The following is a 19435-nucleotide window of genomic DNA, read 5'->3' on the forward strand; positions in this document are numbered from 1 at the left end:
GCAGAGCATTTCTCCTGTGTGCCCCTAAGCACGTAGCATGTATACAGAGTAGGTCCTTGGAAAGTTCTTGTTGAATAAATGACCAACTTTTCCTTCCAGTTTTATGGTCCCAGGATTGGCGCACTTTATGTACGAGGACTTGGTGAATTTACCCCTCTCTACCCTATGCTATTTGGAGGTGGACAAGAATGGAATTTCAGGCCAGGGTAAGGCAGAAAGTTAACAAAGTCTCTGACCTACTGACCGTGTCATTTGTAGAGCAGTGACATTGTAAAGAAACATGGCGCCGTTTCTTGGTCTCATGGAGGCTCTGTAGCATGTCCACACTGCTGCTCTGTCAGAACTGGCTCCACTGATTGATTTTACACTGAGGGCTCACAGGACCTGCAGTCTCTTTGGGAATGATTGAAAGCAATGAAGGAAATCTCTGTTTCTTTTTACTGCTCCAACGCATCCAATTCCCCTTGTAATTTTGGCCCAGACCACTGAAGAGATAACTGTTGGACCCTTCATGGCTGAGGCCTGCTGCTGTTTTAACTTCGGGGATCAGCAGGACCACACAGAAAAACTGGTCTCCTTTCTGATAGCTCCCGTGTCCCCTCTGTGTACAGTGACGTGTTAACTGGGAAATTAGTTGTTGCCCCCACCACACCTTTTGTTAGAAACTACTTAACAAGAGAGAGAAACAGAAACAGCGTGGTGGTAAGTTCCCCGGGTTTTCTTTTCACCTTGTGTATCCCACACTTAGTGCTGAAGAAGCCAGCAAACCTGATATGCCAGTAAGGGCAGACACAAAAATGCCCCAACCAAAGCCTGTCCTCTCTAGCCAGTGGACCAGGAAAGGAATGGCCTAGCAAGACAGAAAACTTTGAGACAACACCTGCTTTACTCCAGCCAGATGCTGCGGGGGAAATTGTGCTGCCACGCCTATCCACGCCTGCAAAGATGGAGTGGAAAACCCAGACTTCCACCAATACAGGCTGTAACAAGGCATCCCACACCCCTGCCAGGTGTGTCAAGAAGGCCAGGTAGAGAACCAGGACTTAGGCACCCCCACCATGGTGTCAGTAGAGACCATATCTCGGGATCTTGGACCCACACCTGTCAGTCACAGGGAGCGTCCTCCCATTGGGTGTCAACATCAGCCAAGTAAAAAATATAGACGTTGGCCAGGCACAGGCTCATGCCTGTAATCCCAGCACTCTGGGAGGCCGAGGTGGGCAGATCACTTGGGGTCAGGAGTTTGAGAGCAGCCTGGCCAAGATGGTGAAACCTTGTCTCTACTAAAAATATAAAAATTAGCCAGGTGTGGTGCCACACGCCTGTAATCCCAGCTACTCGGGAAGCTGAGGCAGGAGAATTGCTTGAACCCGGGAGGCTGAGGTTGCAGTGAGCCGAGATGGCAACACTGCACTTCAGTCTAGGTGACAGAACGAGACTTTGTCTCAAAAAAAAAAAAAAAAAAGAAAGAAAGTCAGGCACGGTGGCTCACTCCTGTAATCCCAGCACTTTGGGAGGCCGAGGCAGGCGGATCACAAGGTCAGGAGATTGAGACCATCCTGGCTAATATGGTGAAACCCCATCTCTACTAAAAGTACGAAAAATTAGCCAGGCGTTGTGGTGTGTTCCTGTAATCCCAGCTACTCGGGAGGCTGAGGCAAGAGAATCACTTGAACCCAGGAGGCGGAGGTTGCACTGAGTTGAGAGCGCCCCACTGCATTCCAGCCTGGGTGACAGAGAGAGACTCCATCTCAAAAGAAAAAAAAGAAACCTAGACTTCTACTTCCACTTCCACTTGGCAGTAATGAGTGGCATACCCCTTCTCCTGCCAGCATAACGTCAGAAAATGGCAGCCCAAACAGGAAGGTTGAATAAGATCCAGATTCTCATAAAGTAAGGCAAAAATGTCCAGGTTTCACGTGAAAATCATTCATCATACCAAGAACTAGAAAGATTTCAAATTGAATGAACAATAATAATCAATATACGCCTGCACTAAGATGATGATGTTAAAATTATCTAACAAATATTTTACAGCAGACACAGTAAAAATGCTTCAATGAGAAATTGTGAACACACTTGAAACAAGTGAAACAAAGGGTCAGCAAAGAGAAGGACAACATAAAAGAAGAACCAAATGGAAATTGGAAATTGTAGAACTAAGAACAGCAGCAGCCAAAATATAAAGCTCAGTGGATGGGCTTAATAGAAAAATAAGAGGACAGAGAAATCTATGAGCTGAAAGACAGAACAATAGAAATCCAGACCACAGAGAAGAAATAGAGTGGGTCTTCGGCCGGGTGCTGTGGCTCACACCTGTAATCCCAGCACTTTGGGAGGCTGAGGTGAGCGGATCACAAGGTCAGGAGATCGAGACCATCCTGGCTAACACAGTGAAACCCCATCTCTACTGAAAAAAAAAATACAAAAAATTAGCAAGGCTTGGTGGCACACGCCTATAGTTCCAGCTACCTGGGAGGCTAAGGCAGGAGAATCCCTTGAACCTAGGAGGCAGAGGTTACAGTGAGCCGAGATCATGCCACTCCAGCCTGGTCAACAGAACGGAACTCTGTCTCAGAAAAATAAAAAGAATGGGGTTTAAAATAGAGCTTCAGGGGCCTATGAGATGATAACAAATGATATAACATTCGTTTCATTGAAATCCCTGCAACAGAGAAAGATAACAGCCTGAAAAAGTACTTGAAGAAATAATGGCTAAAAAATTTCCTGAATTTGGCAAGAGACATAAACATACAGAATCAAGAAACTGAGCAAACCCCAAATAGCATAAACCCAAAGAAATCTATGCCAGAGACATATGATTAGACTTCTAAAAATGAAAGACAGAATTCTCAAAAGCAGTGAGAGAAAGATGACACTTCACCAGTAAGGGAAAAAGAATTTGGATGACAGTGAATTTCTCATCAGAAACCAAAAAGACCAGAAGAAAGGGACGCAATTGTTTTTCTTCAAGTGCTCAAAGAAAACCGTCAAGCTAGAATCCTGTACCCAGTGAATATATCTTTCAGGAATGAAGAAGTAATCAAAACATTCTCAGATGAAGGAAAACTAAGAATTTATCACCAAATACAATAGGCTTTCCTTCTCCTTTAGAGTTTTCTGAATTACGTTTGATAGCAGAAGCAAAAATCATAGCAATATCTGATGTGGTTCAAAATGTACATAAAGGACATATTTAAGATAATTATAGAAAGGTAAAGGTAAAGGAACATAAAAGGAGATGAGGTCTGTGCTTCACTGGAACTGGCAAAGGGACAACACAGGCTGACACGGTGGCTCACACCTATAATCCCCCTGCTTTGGGAGGCCAAGGCAGGAGGATTGCTTGAGGACAGGAGTTCAGGACCAGTCTGGGCAATATAGCAAGATCTCATCTCTAAAAAAATTTTTTTAATTAGCCGACATGGCAGTGTGTGCCTGTAGTCGCAGCTATTCAGGAGGCTGAGGGGGAAGGATCACTCGAGCCAAGAAGTTCGAGGCTGCAGTGAGCTATGATCACGCCATTGCACTCCAGCCTGGGCAACAGAGCAAGACCCTGTCTCTTTAAAAAAAAAAAAAAAGACAATATTGGCCAGGCACGGTGGCTCACGCCTGTTATCCCAGCACATTGGGAGGCCAAGGCAGGTGGATCACCTGAGGTCAGGAGTTTGAGACCAGCCTGACCAACATTGAGTAAACCCCATCTCTACTAAAAATACAAAATGAGCCGGGTGTGGTGGCGCATGCCTGTAATCCCAGCTACTCGGGAGGCTGAGGCAGGAGAATCGCTTGAACCTGGGAGGCAGAGGTTGTGGTGACCCGAGATCGCACCATTGCACTCCAGCCTGGGCAACAAGAGCGAAACTCCGTCTGAAAAAAAAAAAAAAAAAAAAAAAAAGACAACATTAGTTGGGCGTGGTGGCTCACATTTCTAATCCCAGCACTTTGGGAGGCCAAGGCAGGTAGATTGCTTGAGGCCAGGAGTTCAAGACCAGCCTGAGCAACATGGTGAAATCCTGTTTCTACAAAAAAAAAAAAAAAAATAGCTGGATGTGGTGGCACAGGCCTGTAGTCTCAGCTATGTGGGAGGCTGAGATAGATGGTAGGATTGCTTGAGCCCAGAACAGACCTCTAGCAAGACTGACCAAAAAAACAGAGAAATTACAACATCAGGAATGAAACAAGGAGTGCCACTCCAGTCCCTGCAGCCATCAAAAGGATAAGGGAATGCCACAAACAGCTCTACACATAGGAAGTTAACAACTTAGATGAAACTGACCACTTCCTCAAAAAACACAAACTACCACAACTCACTTGATATAAAATAGATCATTTGAATAGCTCTATAACCATTAGGAAATTGAACTTATAGCTTTAAAACTCCTCAAAGAGAAGTCTTCAGGCCCGGTGGTTTCACTAGAGAATTCTATCGAAGAATTGTTTGTTTAAGGAAGAATTAACATTTCTATACAGTCTCTTCCAGAAAATAAAGAGGAAGGACAACTTCCCAGTTCATTTTATGAAGCTAGTATTATCCTGACACTAAAACCAGATAAAGACAGTACAAAAAAATCCTTTACACACCAACATCCTCGTGAATTTTGATGCAAAAAATATTTAACAAAATGTTTACAAATAGAATTCAGCAATACATAGAAAGAATTATACACAGCTGGGTGTGGTGGTTCACGTGTGTAATCCCAGCACTTTGGGAGGCTGAGGCAGGGGGATTGGGATCACTTGAGCTCAGGAGTTCAAGACCAGGCTGGGCAACATAGTGAGACCCCTCTACAAAAAATAAAAAAATTAGCTGGGCATGGTGGTACACGCCTATATTCCCAGCTACTTGGGAGGTTGAGATAGGAGGATTGCCTGAGTGAGCCTGGGAGGTCAAGGCTGCATTGAGCTATGATCACACCACTGCACTCCAGTCTGGGTGACAAAGTGAGACTCCGTCTCAAAAAAATAAAGAATGATACACTGTGACCAAGTGGCATTTATTCCACAGATGCAAGGCTGGTTCAATATTCAAAATGCAATCTAGAGCCAGGAGTGGTGGCTCATGCCTGCAATCCCAGAACTTTGGGAGGCCAAGGTGGGTAGATCACTTGAAGTCAGGAGTTCGGGCCCAGTCTGTCCAACATGGTGAAATCTCGTCTCTATTACAAATACAAAAATTAGCCAGGTGTGGTGGCGGACGCTTGTAATCCCAGCTACTTGGAAGGCTGAGGCACAAGAATCGCTTGAACCTGGGTAACAGAGTTTGCAGTGAGCTGAGATGGCAGCACCACACTTCAGCCTAGGCAACAGAGCAAGACTCTATCTCAAAAAAAAAAAAAAGAAAGAAAAGAAAAAATGCAATCAAGGCAGGGCACAGTGGCTCATGCCTGTAATCTCCCAGTACTTTGGGATGCCAAGGCGAGAGGATCACTTGAGGCCAGGAGTTCAAGGCCAGCCTAGGTGAACTGCAAGACCCAGCTCTACAAAAATAAAAAAATTCAATCAATGTAATCTACCATATTAACAAGCTGATGAATAAAGAAGATACCATGATCATATTTGATGCAGCAGAAGCATTTGACAAAATTCAACCGTTCATGTTAAAAACTCAGAATAATAGGATTAGTGGGGAACTTTCTCAACTTGAAAAAGAACATCTACATAAAACCTACAGCTGACATCATGCTTAGTGGTGAAAGCCTGAACGTTTTACTACTGTGGCTGGGGAACAAAGCAGGGATGTCCACAGTCACCACACTTATCCAACATAGTGCTGGAAGTTCCGGTCAGCGTAGTAAGGCAAGAAAAGGAAGCAAAAGGCATATAGATCAGAATGGAAGAGGTAAAATTGTTTCTAATCAGATCACACAATTTTCTATAAAGAAAATCCCAAGGAATATACAAGAAAACTCCTAGAACTAATAAGTGAGTATAGCAAGGTTGCAGGACACAAGATAAACATGCAAAAATCTATCTTATTTTTATATAGTGGTAATGGACAGTAGACAGTAACATTAAAAATATAATACCATTTACAATGAAACAAAATTACTCAGATATAAACTAGCAAAATATAAAGGACTTATATGCTGAAAATAATACAATGTGGATGAGAAGAAGATCTAAGCAGAGACACATGCCATGTTCATAGATTGGAAGATTCTTCATACCAAAGATGTCAAAGATGGATATACAAGCCTAACAATTTCTATCAAAATCCCAGCAAGTAGATCAATGGAGGAGAATAGACCCAAACAGAAATAGGCCCATATGAGTTACGGGTGCGGATACAACCACAGGAGACGCAAATCAGTTCAGCCGATGAAAGTTAGCCTTTCAACAGATCGTGCCAAGGCAGTTAGACATCCATAGGCAAAAAATGAACCTTGACCCAAGTCTTACACCAAGCTTGTCCAACCTGCGGCCTGCAGGCTGCATGCAGCCCAGGGCAGCTTTGAATGTAGCCCAACACAAATGCATAAACTTTCTTAAAACATTGATTTTTTTTTTTTTTGCGATTTTTTTTTAAAGCTCATCAGCTATCGTTAGTGTATTTTATATGCGGCCCAAGACAATTCTTCCAGTGTGGTCTAGGGAAGCCAAAGCATTAGACACCCCTGTCTTACACCTCATAAAATAGTGTCTCAAAATAGATCATGAAATTAAGTGTAAAACATAAAGCAATAAAACCGTTTAAAAATAGGAGAAAATCTTCAAGTTCCAGGACTAGGCAAAGAGTTCTTAGACTTGACACCAAAAGCATCCATAAAAGGAAAAATTGATAAATTAGACTTCATCAGAATTTAAAGCTTTTGCTCTGGGAAGGACCATATTAAGAGGATGGGAAGATAAGCTAAATCTAGGAAAAAATATTTTCAAATGGCATATCTGACAAAGAAATGGTATCTAGAATATATCAAGAACTCGCAAAACTCAACAGCAAAAATAATATAAGAAATTCAATCAGAAAATAGGCAAAAAATATAAACAGACATTTCATCAAAGAGGAGACCCAGGTAACAAGCACAGGAAAAGATGTTCAACAGCATTAGTTATTGGGGGAATGCAAATTAAAACCACCAGATATCACTAACACCTATCAGAATGGCTAAAATAAGAATAGAGACACCACCAAATGCTGGTGAAGGTGCAGAGAAAATATCTATTGGTAAACAAGCAATAGCCGGGTCCAGAGGTTTAAGAAAACTTTGTTCAGGCAAACTTAAGAAATTAATGGGCCGGGCACAGTGGCTTACGCCTGTGATCCCAGCACTTTGGGAGGCCGAGGCGACCAGATCACGAGGTCAGGAGTTCGAGACCAGCCTGACCAACGTGGTGAAACCCTGTCTTTACAAAAATTAGCCGGGCATGGTGGCACGTGCCTGTAATCCCAGATACTCTGGAAGCTGAGGCAGGAGAATCACTTGAACCCGGGAGGTGGAGGTTGCAGTGAGTCGAGATCCACTGCACTCCAGCCTGGGCAACAGAGCCTGGGCATCTCAAAAAAAAAAATTAAGAAATTAATTATTAAGTTAATTTTTTTTCCTGAAAATAGGATAATGAATTCTGTTTTTCGGTTTGTTAGGTCAGAGTATGCAAGCCATTGTTTTTAGGGGTCTCTTGCCCATCTCCTGTGTGTGCACACACCCACACACGCTCACACGCACACACACACAGACACACCCCTCTTGTTTGCTGATGCCTGAAATGTTGAGAACAAAGAGTTCTCCCCTGTTCCATACTATACTGGTTTGGCAGTGAGGACTAAAGAGAGCTGTGCCTTGGGGCCTGCAGGAGGCAGAGTGCTTGCTTTGGATAGGAAAGGGGTCCAGATAGAACTGTCACAGTGAACACCCAACACGTCACCCACAGTGGGCCTCGTTGACCTTCACTGGGCCAGGGCAAGTGAAAACTTGGCAGGGGAAGTTTCTGGGGCCTGCAGCTGCCATTGAGATAGCCACATGGCGCGTGCTTAGGAAAGATGTAGCGTGAGTTTGTTTTTATCTTAACACAATGACTTTCATGGAGACAGGATTCCTTCCTGAGACATTTGTTTATTCTTGCTTAATCCCTTGTTTCTTACAGGACAGAGAACACCCCAATGATTGCCGGCCTTGGGAAGGTGAGCCCTGGTGAGCTTGAGGAGACGAGTTGATTGCTTTGTCATCAGTGTCCCCAGCCGCTGTAGTAGGAATCTGGGGCTTTAGGGAGATCATATTCGTGATCTCATAAGCGGACTGACGAGAAAAAGCCTAGAATCTGATTTATCAACCTGGAGAGCTGTACTTTTTCAGATCTGTGGATTAGTGGCACTTGTTTAGCATTTAAAAGGGAAAAACTCCTTGTCTCTGTCTCTTCTGACATGAGAAACAGTGATACTGTTACAGCAGAGGTGAAGCGTCAGGCCGCAGGTTCACCACTCCCAAAGGCGTCGGCAGCCCCCACACCATCGACGTTCTGTCCCCGACTGGTCTGTGGGGTGGCCAATCCAGCACCTGCCACCAGCCCTCCACTGGGGCCTGTCCTGCTTCTGCGACAGTAACCAGGCTCAGGTTTTGCTGTGCGAAGGCAGAGGTACTGGTCACACCTCAGCGTGTGCAGGCTGCTCCCTTACTCTGCAGGCTCTGCTCAGAGGCCACCACCTTCAAGCAACCCTCCATGAGCCACACCTACATTGGTCCTCCCATGTCCCCTGCTGTCACTCTCTATCCCTAACACTGCTTTATTTCCCCTATCTGATGTTTCTCTGTAGTGTGTTCAGATGTATGCGCCACCTCCTGCTTCCCCGAGAGCAGGGGCTTGGCCATGTCGGCCTCAGCATCCCCAGTACAGAGAAAGGGCTTGGCGCCCAGGAGGCCGGGCCTTGGGAAGAGTATGAATGGATTCCCTGTTACTTAGAATATTCAAAATTATTAATAGTGATAACTAAGGCTACATTTACTAGAAGGAAGAGTGTGTATTTGTTTGTTTGTTTGAGATGGAGTCTTACTGTGTCACCCAGGCTGGAGTGCAGTGGCACAACCTTGGCTCACTGCAACCTCCACCTCCCGGGTTCAAGAGATTCTCCCACTTCAGTCTCCAAGTAGCTGGAACTACAGGCATGCACCACCATGCCTGGCTAATTTATGTGTTTTTAGTAGAGACGGGGTTTCACCATGTTGGCCAGCTGGTCTCGAACAACTAACCTCCGGTGATCCACCTGCCTTGACCTCCCAAAGTGCTGGAATTATAGGCGTGAGCCACCGCGCCCGGCCGGAAGAGTGTGTTTTAAGTGGAGTCCAGTACCTGCTTGTGTTGACCTGAATGATGAAGTAGTGGTGCAGTCCACAGGCTTTGAAATACCCAGGGTTCAAATCCTGGCTCGAAGCTTCACTCACCATGTGCCTTGGGTCAGGTCGCTGGAACTCCCTGAGTCCTGGCTATCCCCCCTGCCAGATAGGAATCATGGTAACAGCTTCCTAGATAGAGCCTCAGCTCACAGTGCTTGAAGACCCCCAGCCCCAGCACCACACCCCCACTGGTTCTTCAGCTTCGCCCAGCCCAGACCCCAATGCTACCAGTGCTCTAGACAGCCCCCCTCCGCCGCCCAGCCTGGACTCCATCCTGCACATGCCCTCCCCAGTGTGCTTTCCCACACCCATTCCTTTCTGTCTTGTTTGCATGCTGGCAGCCCTTCCCTGCACCCCTTGTGGATCTGTCTGTCCGTCCCGTCACTGTGATGCTAGCCTGTGCTCCTGCCTTTGAACTTGACATCTCTGCTAGGCCCTGGCCCATCTCCTGAGAGACCCATTCCTCTGAGTTCAAAACCTGTCCCGACCGCTGTCCTCTACCCTCTGCCCACCCTGGGCATCTTCCACTATCCAGGTTCTCTCTTCTGAAGTCCAGGAGATGCCCTCAGTCCTTCCTTGTCATCGTCCCTGCCTCTCAAGCAGCACCTGTCCTGTCCTGTCTGGACTCCAGAATACACCCACTGCCGGCCTCATGTCCATTTTCATGGCCACCAACCCTAGACCAAGGGTCTGGATGCCTGCCATGGCCTCCTGGGGGCCTGCTGCTACCATTTGCCACACAGCCACAGAGTGACCAACACACAGGCCAGTCAGACCATCACATCCCTCCCTCAGAGCCTCACTGCGTCTGCCCCATGGCCAGGCCTGCAGGGCCTGTCGATCTGTCCCTGCGCCTTTACCCCCTCTGCACTCTCCACCCGCCACACCAGGCCCCTCTGTTCTAGAGTCAGAATGGCTGTCTGTTCCCTTCAAAGCCCTTGCTGGGATGCCATTCCCTGCCGTTGTGCAGCCATCTCTGTCACCACCCCACTTTGGGCCTGCGAGGTCCCTTCACAGCGCCCACTAGTGGGTAGGAGTCTGTTCCCCTCTTCCCCTGCTTTTGTCCGTCTGCCTCTCTGGGATGCTGACTCCTCGAGGGTTGGGATCCCTTTCAGGGCTGCTTTGCTGGGGCATCTCCAGTGCCTGGCGCTGTCAGGAGGTGCCTGGTGAAGTCAATTTCTGGGGCACTTGCACACCCTCCAAATGGCAGCACTCAAAAAATATGTCCTGTCTGTGACTGTCAGGAGAATGAGCAGTTTCAGGAAATGCCACCTGTACCATTGAAAGCTTTTTTGCCCTCCTTTGTTTTGCAAGAATTGTGCATCCACTCGTTGTGTGTCTGCCCCCAGGCCGCGGAGCTGGTGACCCAGAACTGCGAGGCTTATGAGGCCCACATGAGGGACGTCCGTGACTACCTGGAGGAGAGGCTGGAAGTGAGCGCAGCATGGGGTGGGCATCAGGAGGGGGAGGGTGTGTGGGGCAGGTGCCCAGAGAGAGGGGGCGTGGTGCTCCTGGACCCCAGGACCTGTGGGGATTGCAGCGTAGCCTGGAACTCAGCAGGACACAGTGAGGGAAGAAAGAACAGTGGCGGGAAGTACATGGGGATCTGAAACCCCGAAAGCAGGACCCTAGGCCAGGGGCATGATCTTTTTCAGAGACACAGGATCAAATATGCAGAGGTGGTATACTTCATGGTTTATGTGGAAGGTTCATATGTTTCCGAATATTTGGTTTTTCTCCTAATTAACTTTGCTTTCCATAGTCTGTACCCATAACTATTCTCGGTAGATGCTGATTGAAAAGTATGCACCTGCTGAGGTTGTGTTTCTGGAAAAGTCTAAATTTCAAACAGTTGCTGGTGGTGGTGGCTTTGAAGCTGTCACCAAATATTTCACTTATTTTTTTCAGGCTGAATTCGGTCAGAAGAGAATCCATCTGAATAGCCAGTTTCCAGGCACCCAGCGGCTTCCCAACACCTGCAATTTCTCCATCCGGGGACCCCGGCTTCAAGGTGACGGCCCCTCACCCTGGTCTTTCCAAGTGTGAGCACAGCTCCCGCGGTGCATGGATTCTGGTCCGAACCAGCGCAACTCCCACTTGCCCTGCCCTGAGCATGACACAGCTCGGGCTGTCAGAGGGCCTTGCTGGGGTTGCCAAGAGCAGGCTCGGGTGGCTGTGCTGTGGTCCATAGGGCTCTCGCCGCCGGCCCCTCCTCTCCCTGACGTGGCCCATTTTGCTGCTGCTGGGATGTGGACTGTGGCGAACTCTCGTGTCTGGCGTTAGCACCGCCCCAAAAGCCGTCAGGGAAGGAAGCAACATTAAATTCTAGACATTTGTCTATTTTGTTGGCAGTTTTTATTAAATATTTCATTAGAGTAAGGGAAAGGGGAGGCGATCAGTTTTAAAAACTGGCAGAGGCTGGGCACAGTGGCTCATGCCTGTAATCCTAGCACTTTCGGAGGCTGAGGCAGGCTGATCACAAGGTCAAGAGATCGAGTCCAGCCTGGCCAACATGGAGAAACCCCATCTCTACCAAAAACTACAAAAAATTAGCCAGGCATAGTGGTGTGCACCTGTAGTCCCAGCTACTTGGGAGGCTGAGACAGGAGAATTGCTTGAACCTGGAGGTTGCAGTGAGCCATAATTGAGCCACTGCACTCCAGCTTGGGCGACAGAGTGAGTGAGACTCTGTCTGTCTCAAACAAACAAAAAACAACAAAAATAACTGGCAGAGTAAGGATCAAGTGCAAATCTGGATTTCCTGCAACATCTGCCTCGGCTAGGAGCGGTTAGGATCACCCCCGTCCCAGATGCACCTAAAACCTGGTCTGCCCTGACTCCCTGAGAGTGGAAGTCCAGGTGACTGACCAGCCGCGTGTCATTTGGGAGGAGGTTATAGTGGCCCTGAGATCACGATGAGCTGCATCTGTAGACAAGTTTTTGACTTCTTAGAAGATGAAAGTTTTGCTTCTTTCTTCTTCCTGGATCACTCAGAGAAACCCAGCAGTCGTGTTTGGCCCATGAAGAAGAACCCGTGGGTAACCGTCATGATGGCTGCGTTCATGAGAACCTGGGCTGAAATGCGCTCTTGTGGGCAGTGAAGCCTTGGTCTCCTTGACCATCTCAGATTCCTCACCATGGAAAGGAGAGTTCTCTGTCCACGTTCCCCTTGTTCTGGGGTCAGACTTTGTGTCCAATGACTACCTGTGTTACTTTAAATGAGACAGAGGTTCTCATTTTATTTATTTATTTTTTGATTCAGGGTCTCACTCTGTCATCACCCGGGCTGGAGTGCTGTGGCGCAATCACAGCCCACTGTAGCCTTGACCTTCTGGGTTTAAGTGATCCTCCTGCCTCAGCCTCTCTAGTAGCTGGGACTGCAGGCACGCACCACCACACCTGGATAACTTTTTTATTTTTGAGATGGAGTTTCACTCTTGTTGCCCAGGCTTGAGTACAGTGGTGTGATCTCAGCTCACCGCAACCTCCGCCTCCCGGGTTCAAGCGATTCTCCTGCCTCAGCCTCCAGAGTAGCTGGGATTACAGGTGCCTGCCACCACACTGGGCTAATTTTTGTATTCTAAGTAGACACGGGGTTTTGCCATGTTGGCAAGGCTGGTCTCGAACTCCTGACCTCAGGTGATCCACCCGCCTCGGCTCCCCAAAGTGCTGGGATTACAGGCATGAGCCACTATGCCCGGCCTTGGCTCATTTTTAAAAAATATTTTGTAGAGATAGGGCTTCCCTGTGTTGCCCAGGCAGGTCTCAAACTCCTGGCTTAAGCAATCCTTCTACCTTGGCCTCCCAAAGTGCTGGGATCACAGGTGTGAGCCACTGCACCTGGCTGAAATTTTCATGTTAATCACATCAGCAGTCATTAATCGCTGTGCTTGTGAAAGAGGGAAATGCCTTCTGGCTTAATAGAACTCCCACGTGTCTCTACCATCCAGAACACAGGTGGAGACATGATATTGCCGGGACTGCCAGCTTGTAAGGAAGGAGCAGGTCAGGACTCCAGGTGTCTTAGCAGGCAGTTGATTACAAATGCGATTTTCAAGGCCAGCTTTGTGAGGCAGAATAGTGTCTGCGTTTCTGCAGCCAAGGGAGAAAGAAGTATTTTCTTCGGCTCCTGCTGTGAGATCTCTCCCCAGCTGCCAGAATGGCCGGCGCTGGAATTCCACCAGGTGGCACAGAGGGAGGGAAGCAGCCTGCGCCCAGCAGGACCCCGGGAAGGGAGAGAAGGGTGGCCTGACTGGAGCCCCATCTCAGGGGCATGTGCTCTGTCTCCACAGGCCATGTGGTGCTTGCGCAGTGCCGAGTGCTGATGGCCAGTGTGGGGGCCGCGTGCCACTCGGACCACGGGGACCAGTAAGTGCTCTTCACAAGCCCACTCCAGGGCATAGGGGTCCTCTGGGCACTGGGTGTGGTGGGCAGGCAGCAGGATCCGGCCATTGGGCCGCACTCTGGCTGGTAAAGGACAGCCCTGTCTGGGCCCTAGGAGGGGCAGAGGGAGGGCTTCCTGGAAGAAGTGACTTCCAAGCTGCCATCTGAAGGACTAGGACTTGTGCGGGAGAAGGGGGCTTCTCGTGCTCAGTTCTGAAGGCAGCGGGGGCAGGGCCTGGAGGGCCAGTGTGGCTGGGGCTGGGGAGGGCTGGGGCGGGCTGGGGCGGGGATGGCCCGAGTGTCAGTGCTTACTTAAACCTCACGGAAGTGGGAGCCCTGAGGGCCGTGGTGTGAGCAGACTCAGGTGTCAGATCAGCCATCTGCAAGATGCAGCAGAGATTCTCAGATAGCAGGGCCCAGGTGAGCGGGTGGGCTGCCTGGCAGAGACTGTGGGGTAGAGGGCGTGGGGCACCCAAGCAGCGGCCTGCTGGCAGCAGGGGAGAAGCGGTTCCGGGTCTGACCTGCTGAAAATGTGAGGCCCCTGTGGGAGGTCGGAGTGGACGCAGGAAGAACACTCAGGGCTCTGGGGAGAGAGCGGAACTGTAGCCAGCAGCACGTGGCCATCAAGGTCAGGGCGGAGGGATTGTGCAGGAGCACCTGGAGCGAGACAGTGGTGGGCCTGGCTCCAGCGAAAAGGAGGGGCAGGATGAGGCCCTTTGGAGGCGTTGGGGGAGGGGGGCAGGGGAGGAAAGGGGCCCGGGTGTGATGAGGGCAGGCCCCTTGACAGAGCCCACATCTCGAGCCTCCAACAGCTCTGCTTCAGGACGTCCCCACGCAGTCATCTGTTCATAGCTAGATACTGACTGGGTCCCTAGTGTCTGCAAAGCCCCGTGCCAGGTGCCATGAAGTTACCAAGTGGCTCAGGCGGGCCTCATGGGTGAGGCACTGTCTGTGTCGGCATCCGTGTTCTCCAGGACCTCAGACCCCTCAAGGACAGGAGAGCCCCTGGCCCCAGAGCTCAGTGTGAGAGGGAGGCAGTGTCACCTGGGAGTGCCAAGTGCAAGAGAACTCTGCAGGGAGAACGGGGCGACTCTGAGCCGCAACTTGATGTGGGTGGTCTTAGGGGTGTGCTTGGTCTGGGATTTCAACAGGAGGTGGATGCCAGGCGGGGCAGGCGCGCACCCGGGTGGGCAGAGCCCCACTGGGGGAGTGGTCCAGAGCAGGGGGGGCTGTGTCTCTTCCATGTGCCCTCAGCAGCAGCTGCAGCTCGGTCTCGCCCTCCCCAGGCCGTCCCCAGTGCTGCTGAGCTACGGCGTCCCCTTCGACGTGGCCAGGAACGCGCTCCGGCTCAGCGTGGGCCGCAGCACCACCAGGGCTGAGGTGGACCTCGTCGTGCAGGACCTGAAGCAGGCCGTGGCGCAGCTGGAGGACCAAGCCTAGCGCCGGGGCCGCCCTCCCCGCGCCGCTTCTAGGAAGCCCGTAGCAGGGCACCGAGTTGTCCCTCCAGTTCCCTCCTGAGGGCTGTGCCAGGATGACTGTCTCATGCCCCCTCTGCATTTTGTCCTGGAGTGCCTGCGAGTGTGCACCCCCAGTTTCCTTCCCTGGACCCCTGCAGAGCTCACAGGGCCCAGGACACCAACGCCGCATAGGACCGCCTGCATAGGACCGCCCACATAGAACCGTCCTCCAGTGGTGAAGCGGAAACACTTCAGCTTCATCCACCCTCCCCACTGGGAACTGGGCAAGCCTGTTGTGAGTGCCCTTTCCTGGAAGGTGTTTTTATCTGGAAGATAGAATCCAAGTATTTATAACTCATTGTCAGCCAAATGCTATCATGAACATAGGAAACTCGATTTTTTTGTTTTGATCATGGCCTCGCACATGCACCTTTCCAGAGTGGTTTCTTCTCAGGCCCTTTTTAGTCCCTTTCCAAAGCTGCCCTCACCACCCTGCTCCTCTGGCCTCAGTGCACAGTGGCCCCCAGCCTCGGCCAGGCCTGCTCTGCTCAGCGCCCACTGCCCACCACCCCTCCTGCTTCCCCAAGCCTGACCCTGTTCCACCCACTGGTAATCAGGGCTGCGCGCTTCCCCATCCACAGTCCCCAGGCCTTCCTGTCTTGTCCCTTTTGATCATTAACTCAGGGTTTCAGCTCCAACCTCGCTGAGCTGGTGGAGCTCTGGGTCATTCCTGGGGTGGGAATCGGATCATCCCTGACTCAGCTTTTACCTTAATTTTATTTGCAGAGGATTCTTTTCTCAAAATGCTCTGGCATTTGGACACACATCACATGTCGATATTTGCATAGGAGTCATTTTCAGTGGAATAACATTTTTAATGTGTGGTTTTACGGTTCAAGGAACTACATGATGATTTTGAGGAAACACTTGCCAGAAACTAAATTAACGAATAAAAGATTTCAGTGCCCGGCTTGGGGATCCTGTGGTTTCTCTAGTGGGCGCCGCGCTTCAGCATGAAGTCATCTGACGATCTGACGGAGCCTGTGGGGGAGACGCCAGGGGTGCAGCAGCCCCCAGGTCACCGTTGTGTGATGATGCGTTAGCCCGGAAATCCAGCTTGAGACTGTGTCTCTGGAAGCCCCTACAAATGTAATGGGTCCCCCATCTGCAGCTTCCCATTGCTGCCAGGAAGAGGCTGCGGTGGTCCTGACTTCCGTAAAGAAGAACTATGGATTGTCCAGAACAATTTGGAAAGGGGTTAAATGTACTTGGGCCCTTGGGGCTGCAGCCCAGAGACTCGGTCAGTGTAGTTGGAGAGGGGGCCGAGGCAGGGGCTGACACTTTCTCGCCTGAGAGGCCTGGACACACCCAAGTCAGGGTCCTGAGCCCGTCGCAGGCCCTGTGGAGCCACTGTGTCCCCAGAGATTCCTAGGAGCCTCCAGGGCCAAGGGCCGGGATCCAGAGGCGGGGCGCTCAGCTCTGTGGGTGTCAACACAGCCAAATATGTAGACCTACTGGGCACCCTTTACTTCAGACACACTGTGGTGGCAGCTGGGGGTCTGCCCTTCTGTGAGAATTGGGGGAACCATCTCCCAGGCCACTCGGGGCTCCTGTGAGAAGCTCAGTGGCGCGTGTCCTCAGCCCTCGCTCCGCAGATGAAGAGGCGGGTTCCTGCTGTCTGAACAGATCTGAGCAGCCTCAGAGCCAGCCTCCTTTCTCTGCTGGCCATACCCAGCCCTGACCTAGCCTGGTGTGGGCCTTTGCCTGTGCCCTGTACTCCATCCTCCCAGCTCCAGGCACCTGGCACTCTCACACTGTGGGAGTGGCTTGGGCAGGTCCTCAAGGCCTGTCCCCCCACCCGACCCCGCCCCGCCACCTCCCATCTGCCCTGTGGCGGCTTATCGGGTAACCAGAGCCGGCAGCTTCATCCACGTCTGAAACAGGAAGCCCCGGCCTGTGCATGAGTCGCCACCGAGAGCCCGGGCCAGAGGATGGAGGAGCAGCGGGCACTCGTGGCCGCCAAGGATGGGGATGTGGCGACATTGGAGCAGCTGCTGGAGGCTGGCGCCCTGGGCCCGGGCATCACCGATGCTCTGGGGGCCGGCCTGGTTCACCATGCCACCCGGGCTGGCCACCTGGACTGCGTCAAGTTCTTGGTGCAGCGGGCCCAGCTGCCCGGCAACCAGCGGGCCCACAACGGGGCCACCCCAGCGCATGACGCCGCTGCCACGGGCAGCCTGGCCGAGCTGTGCTGGCTGGTCCGCGAGGGGGGCTGCGGTCTGCAGGTGAGCGGGGATGGGGCAGCCTGGCTCCACGAACCTGGCTGGGGAACCAGGGAGGTGTGAGCCACGGAGGCTCAGAGTACTGGCCACCCCGGGCTCCACAGCCCTGGGCCCTTTGTTTCTCTTGGGGACTCCGTCAGTGGTTACCGTCTCTACCCCACACCTCTCAGAGCACAAAGGCTTGAGAGCCAAGAACACCTCCTAAATTTTGTTATCACCTCCCCTGCCAGGAAGCTGGGCGTTGCCAGCGGGGGTCTTGCCAGATACCAGGACCCCTGTCTCTGATCAGGCCTGGTCCACAGGGCCTGCCTCCCAAAGGGTCTAGAAAGGGATCTTTATAGAAGCACTGTGGGAACTTGGGCTTGAGAGCTGGGCGCCAGCCCTGGGGGACGGGAGTGAGGGCTGCTGATGGTGATCGTCTTGTCCGGAGCATTTCTACTGGGCCCCCCTCCCCTATCCTGCCTGCCCAGTCCCCTTTGTGCAGGCGAGGGCCTTAGGGCTGTCGCTCAGCCCTGTGGAGCTTTCAGGGCTGAGGGTGAGCAGGACTGACCGGCCTTAGAACGCCGCCCAGAGGTCAGAGTTGGGGTGGGGGCCGGTGGGGCCTGCTGAGACTACGGAGTGGGAAGGTTCCCCAGCACCTGGCTCGCCAGAGCACCTGAGAGTCCCGGCCCAGCATCCTGTTCCTGTTGGCCCTTCTGCCAAACCCAAGGGCAGCAGGTGGGAGCTGTGCCTGCTGGGGATCCATTCTGACAGGGCCCTTGGAGAAGGCCCAGGTCTGCTGGACCCCTGACACCTGTGGTGGGAACGCTCCCTGCCTGGCCCCGGGACCCTGTGGCCAGCGGAAGGGCACTGGGGCAGGGGACCAGCCAGAGGCAGGTGTCCTGGGAAGCCTTTCTGACCATGAGCAGAGTGGGTGGGTGTCTGCGGGCACCTGACTGAGTGGGAAAGGGCCTTCTCCACACTGCAGACAGGGGCTCAGGAGAGGGCAGGGTTGCCAGAGGTGGCCTCCCAAGACCTGGACCTGAGTCCTGGCCCTCCTCTCACCTCAGTCCCAGCAGGGAGCACCTCTCTCCATGTTGCAGGCAGAAACGGAGGGAAGGAGGAAGGAGCTGGAAGCCCCTTCACTGGGTTGCAGGCAATGTGAGCCCTCGCCCAGGGCCCACCTCTGGCAGCTGGCTCTGGCCTCACAGCCTACCCCCAACTCACTGACCTGCCTGGGGCTTGGTAGGACCAAGATGCCTCGGGCGTCTCCCCGCTGCACCTGGCCGCCCGTTTTGGACATCCAGTGCTGGTGGAGTGGCTGCTCCACGAGGGCCACTCGGCCACACTAGAGACCCGGGAGGGAGCCCTGCCACTGCACCATGCCGCCGTCAGTGGGGACCTGACCTGCCTGAAGCTCCTGACAGCCGCGCATGGCAGGTAAGGAGCCCAAAGTCCCGCCTGGGGGGCAGCCTGGGGCGAGCTGGCCAAGGGGAAGCTGCACCAAGGAGGGCCAAGAGGACAGGCTGGTGGCCTTTGAGGTAAATCCTGCAGGCAGGCGTGCTGTCACTGTGGGAGTGAGCTGGCAGGAGCCAAGGGCAATGAGGCCTCTACCCACAGGCCAGGCAGTGGCGGTGCCATGCCAGGGCCCAAGGGGACACAGGCCAGCGCTTCAGCTTGGAGAGTGGCTGGGGGCGGTGACGATGGCAAGATGCTGCTGTGATGCCCAGGGCAACTCTGGCCCCACCTGGGGGCATCTCGGGACCTAAAACAGCTGGGGATATGGGCAGCTGGCAACCTGTGAGGGCACCCTCCCATCACCTGACAGGAGTGGGGACTGTCTAGTGGACTTGGGGACACAGAGGCTGGAGCTGCCTCTGCACTGCCCCACCCCTGTGCTGGGACCCCTAGAGCCGGGCGCTGGCCTCTTCATCTCCGGGGCCCTGTGCCCCCTGCTGGAATTGGTGGATGGGCAACGAGGAAGGACCAGGGTCAGGACAGCCAG

At 52.0% G+C, this 19435-nt stretch overlaps 2 protein-coding genes across 11 annotated transcripts in view; both read left to right on the forward strand.

The window, feature by feature from the left end:
* Positions 1-16139, forward strand: part of SCLY (selenocysteine lyase) — a 40122-nt gene extending 23983 nt beyond the window's left edge. For 2 of the 10 annotated variants that reach the window (XM_063648182.1, XM_063648185.1), the window contains 6 exons: positions 100-206; positions 8086-8132; positions 10644-10762; positions 11238-11340; positions 13622-13697; positions 14999-16139. In XM_063648182.1, the coding sequence (XP_063504252.1) occupies positions 100-206; positions 8086-8132; positions 10644-10762; positions 11238-11340; positions 13622-13697; positions 14999-15152 (606 nt within the window). In that variant the 3' untranslated portion in view covers positions 15153-16139. The other 8 variants (XM_054479406.2, XM_054479413.2, XM_063648184.1 and 5 more) reach the window with 7 other exon arrangements.
* Positions 16140-17001: 862 nt separating this feature from the next.
* The window catches only part of ESPNL (espin like), a 31557-nt gene continuing 29123 nt past the window's right edge, over positions 17002-19435 (forward strand). Inside the window, exons 1-2 of the mRNA XM_054479404.2 lie at positions 17002-17454; positions 18680-18870. Of these exons, the coding sequence (XP_054335379.1) occupies positions 17161-17454; positions 18680-18870 (485 nt within the window). The 5' untranslated portion in view covers positions 17002-17160. The remainder of the gene's footprint in view (positions 17455-18679; positions 18871-19435) is intronic.

Source organism: Pongo pygmaeus, chromosome 11 (assembly GCF_028885625.2).
Source record: "Pongo pygmaeus isolate AG05252 chromosome 11, NHGRI_mPonPyg2-v2.0_pri, whole genome shotgun sequence".
Lineage (NCBI taxonomy): Eukaryota > Metazoa > Chordata > Mammalia > Primates > Hominidae > Pongo > Pongo pygmaeus.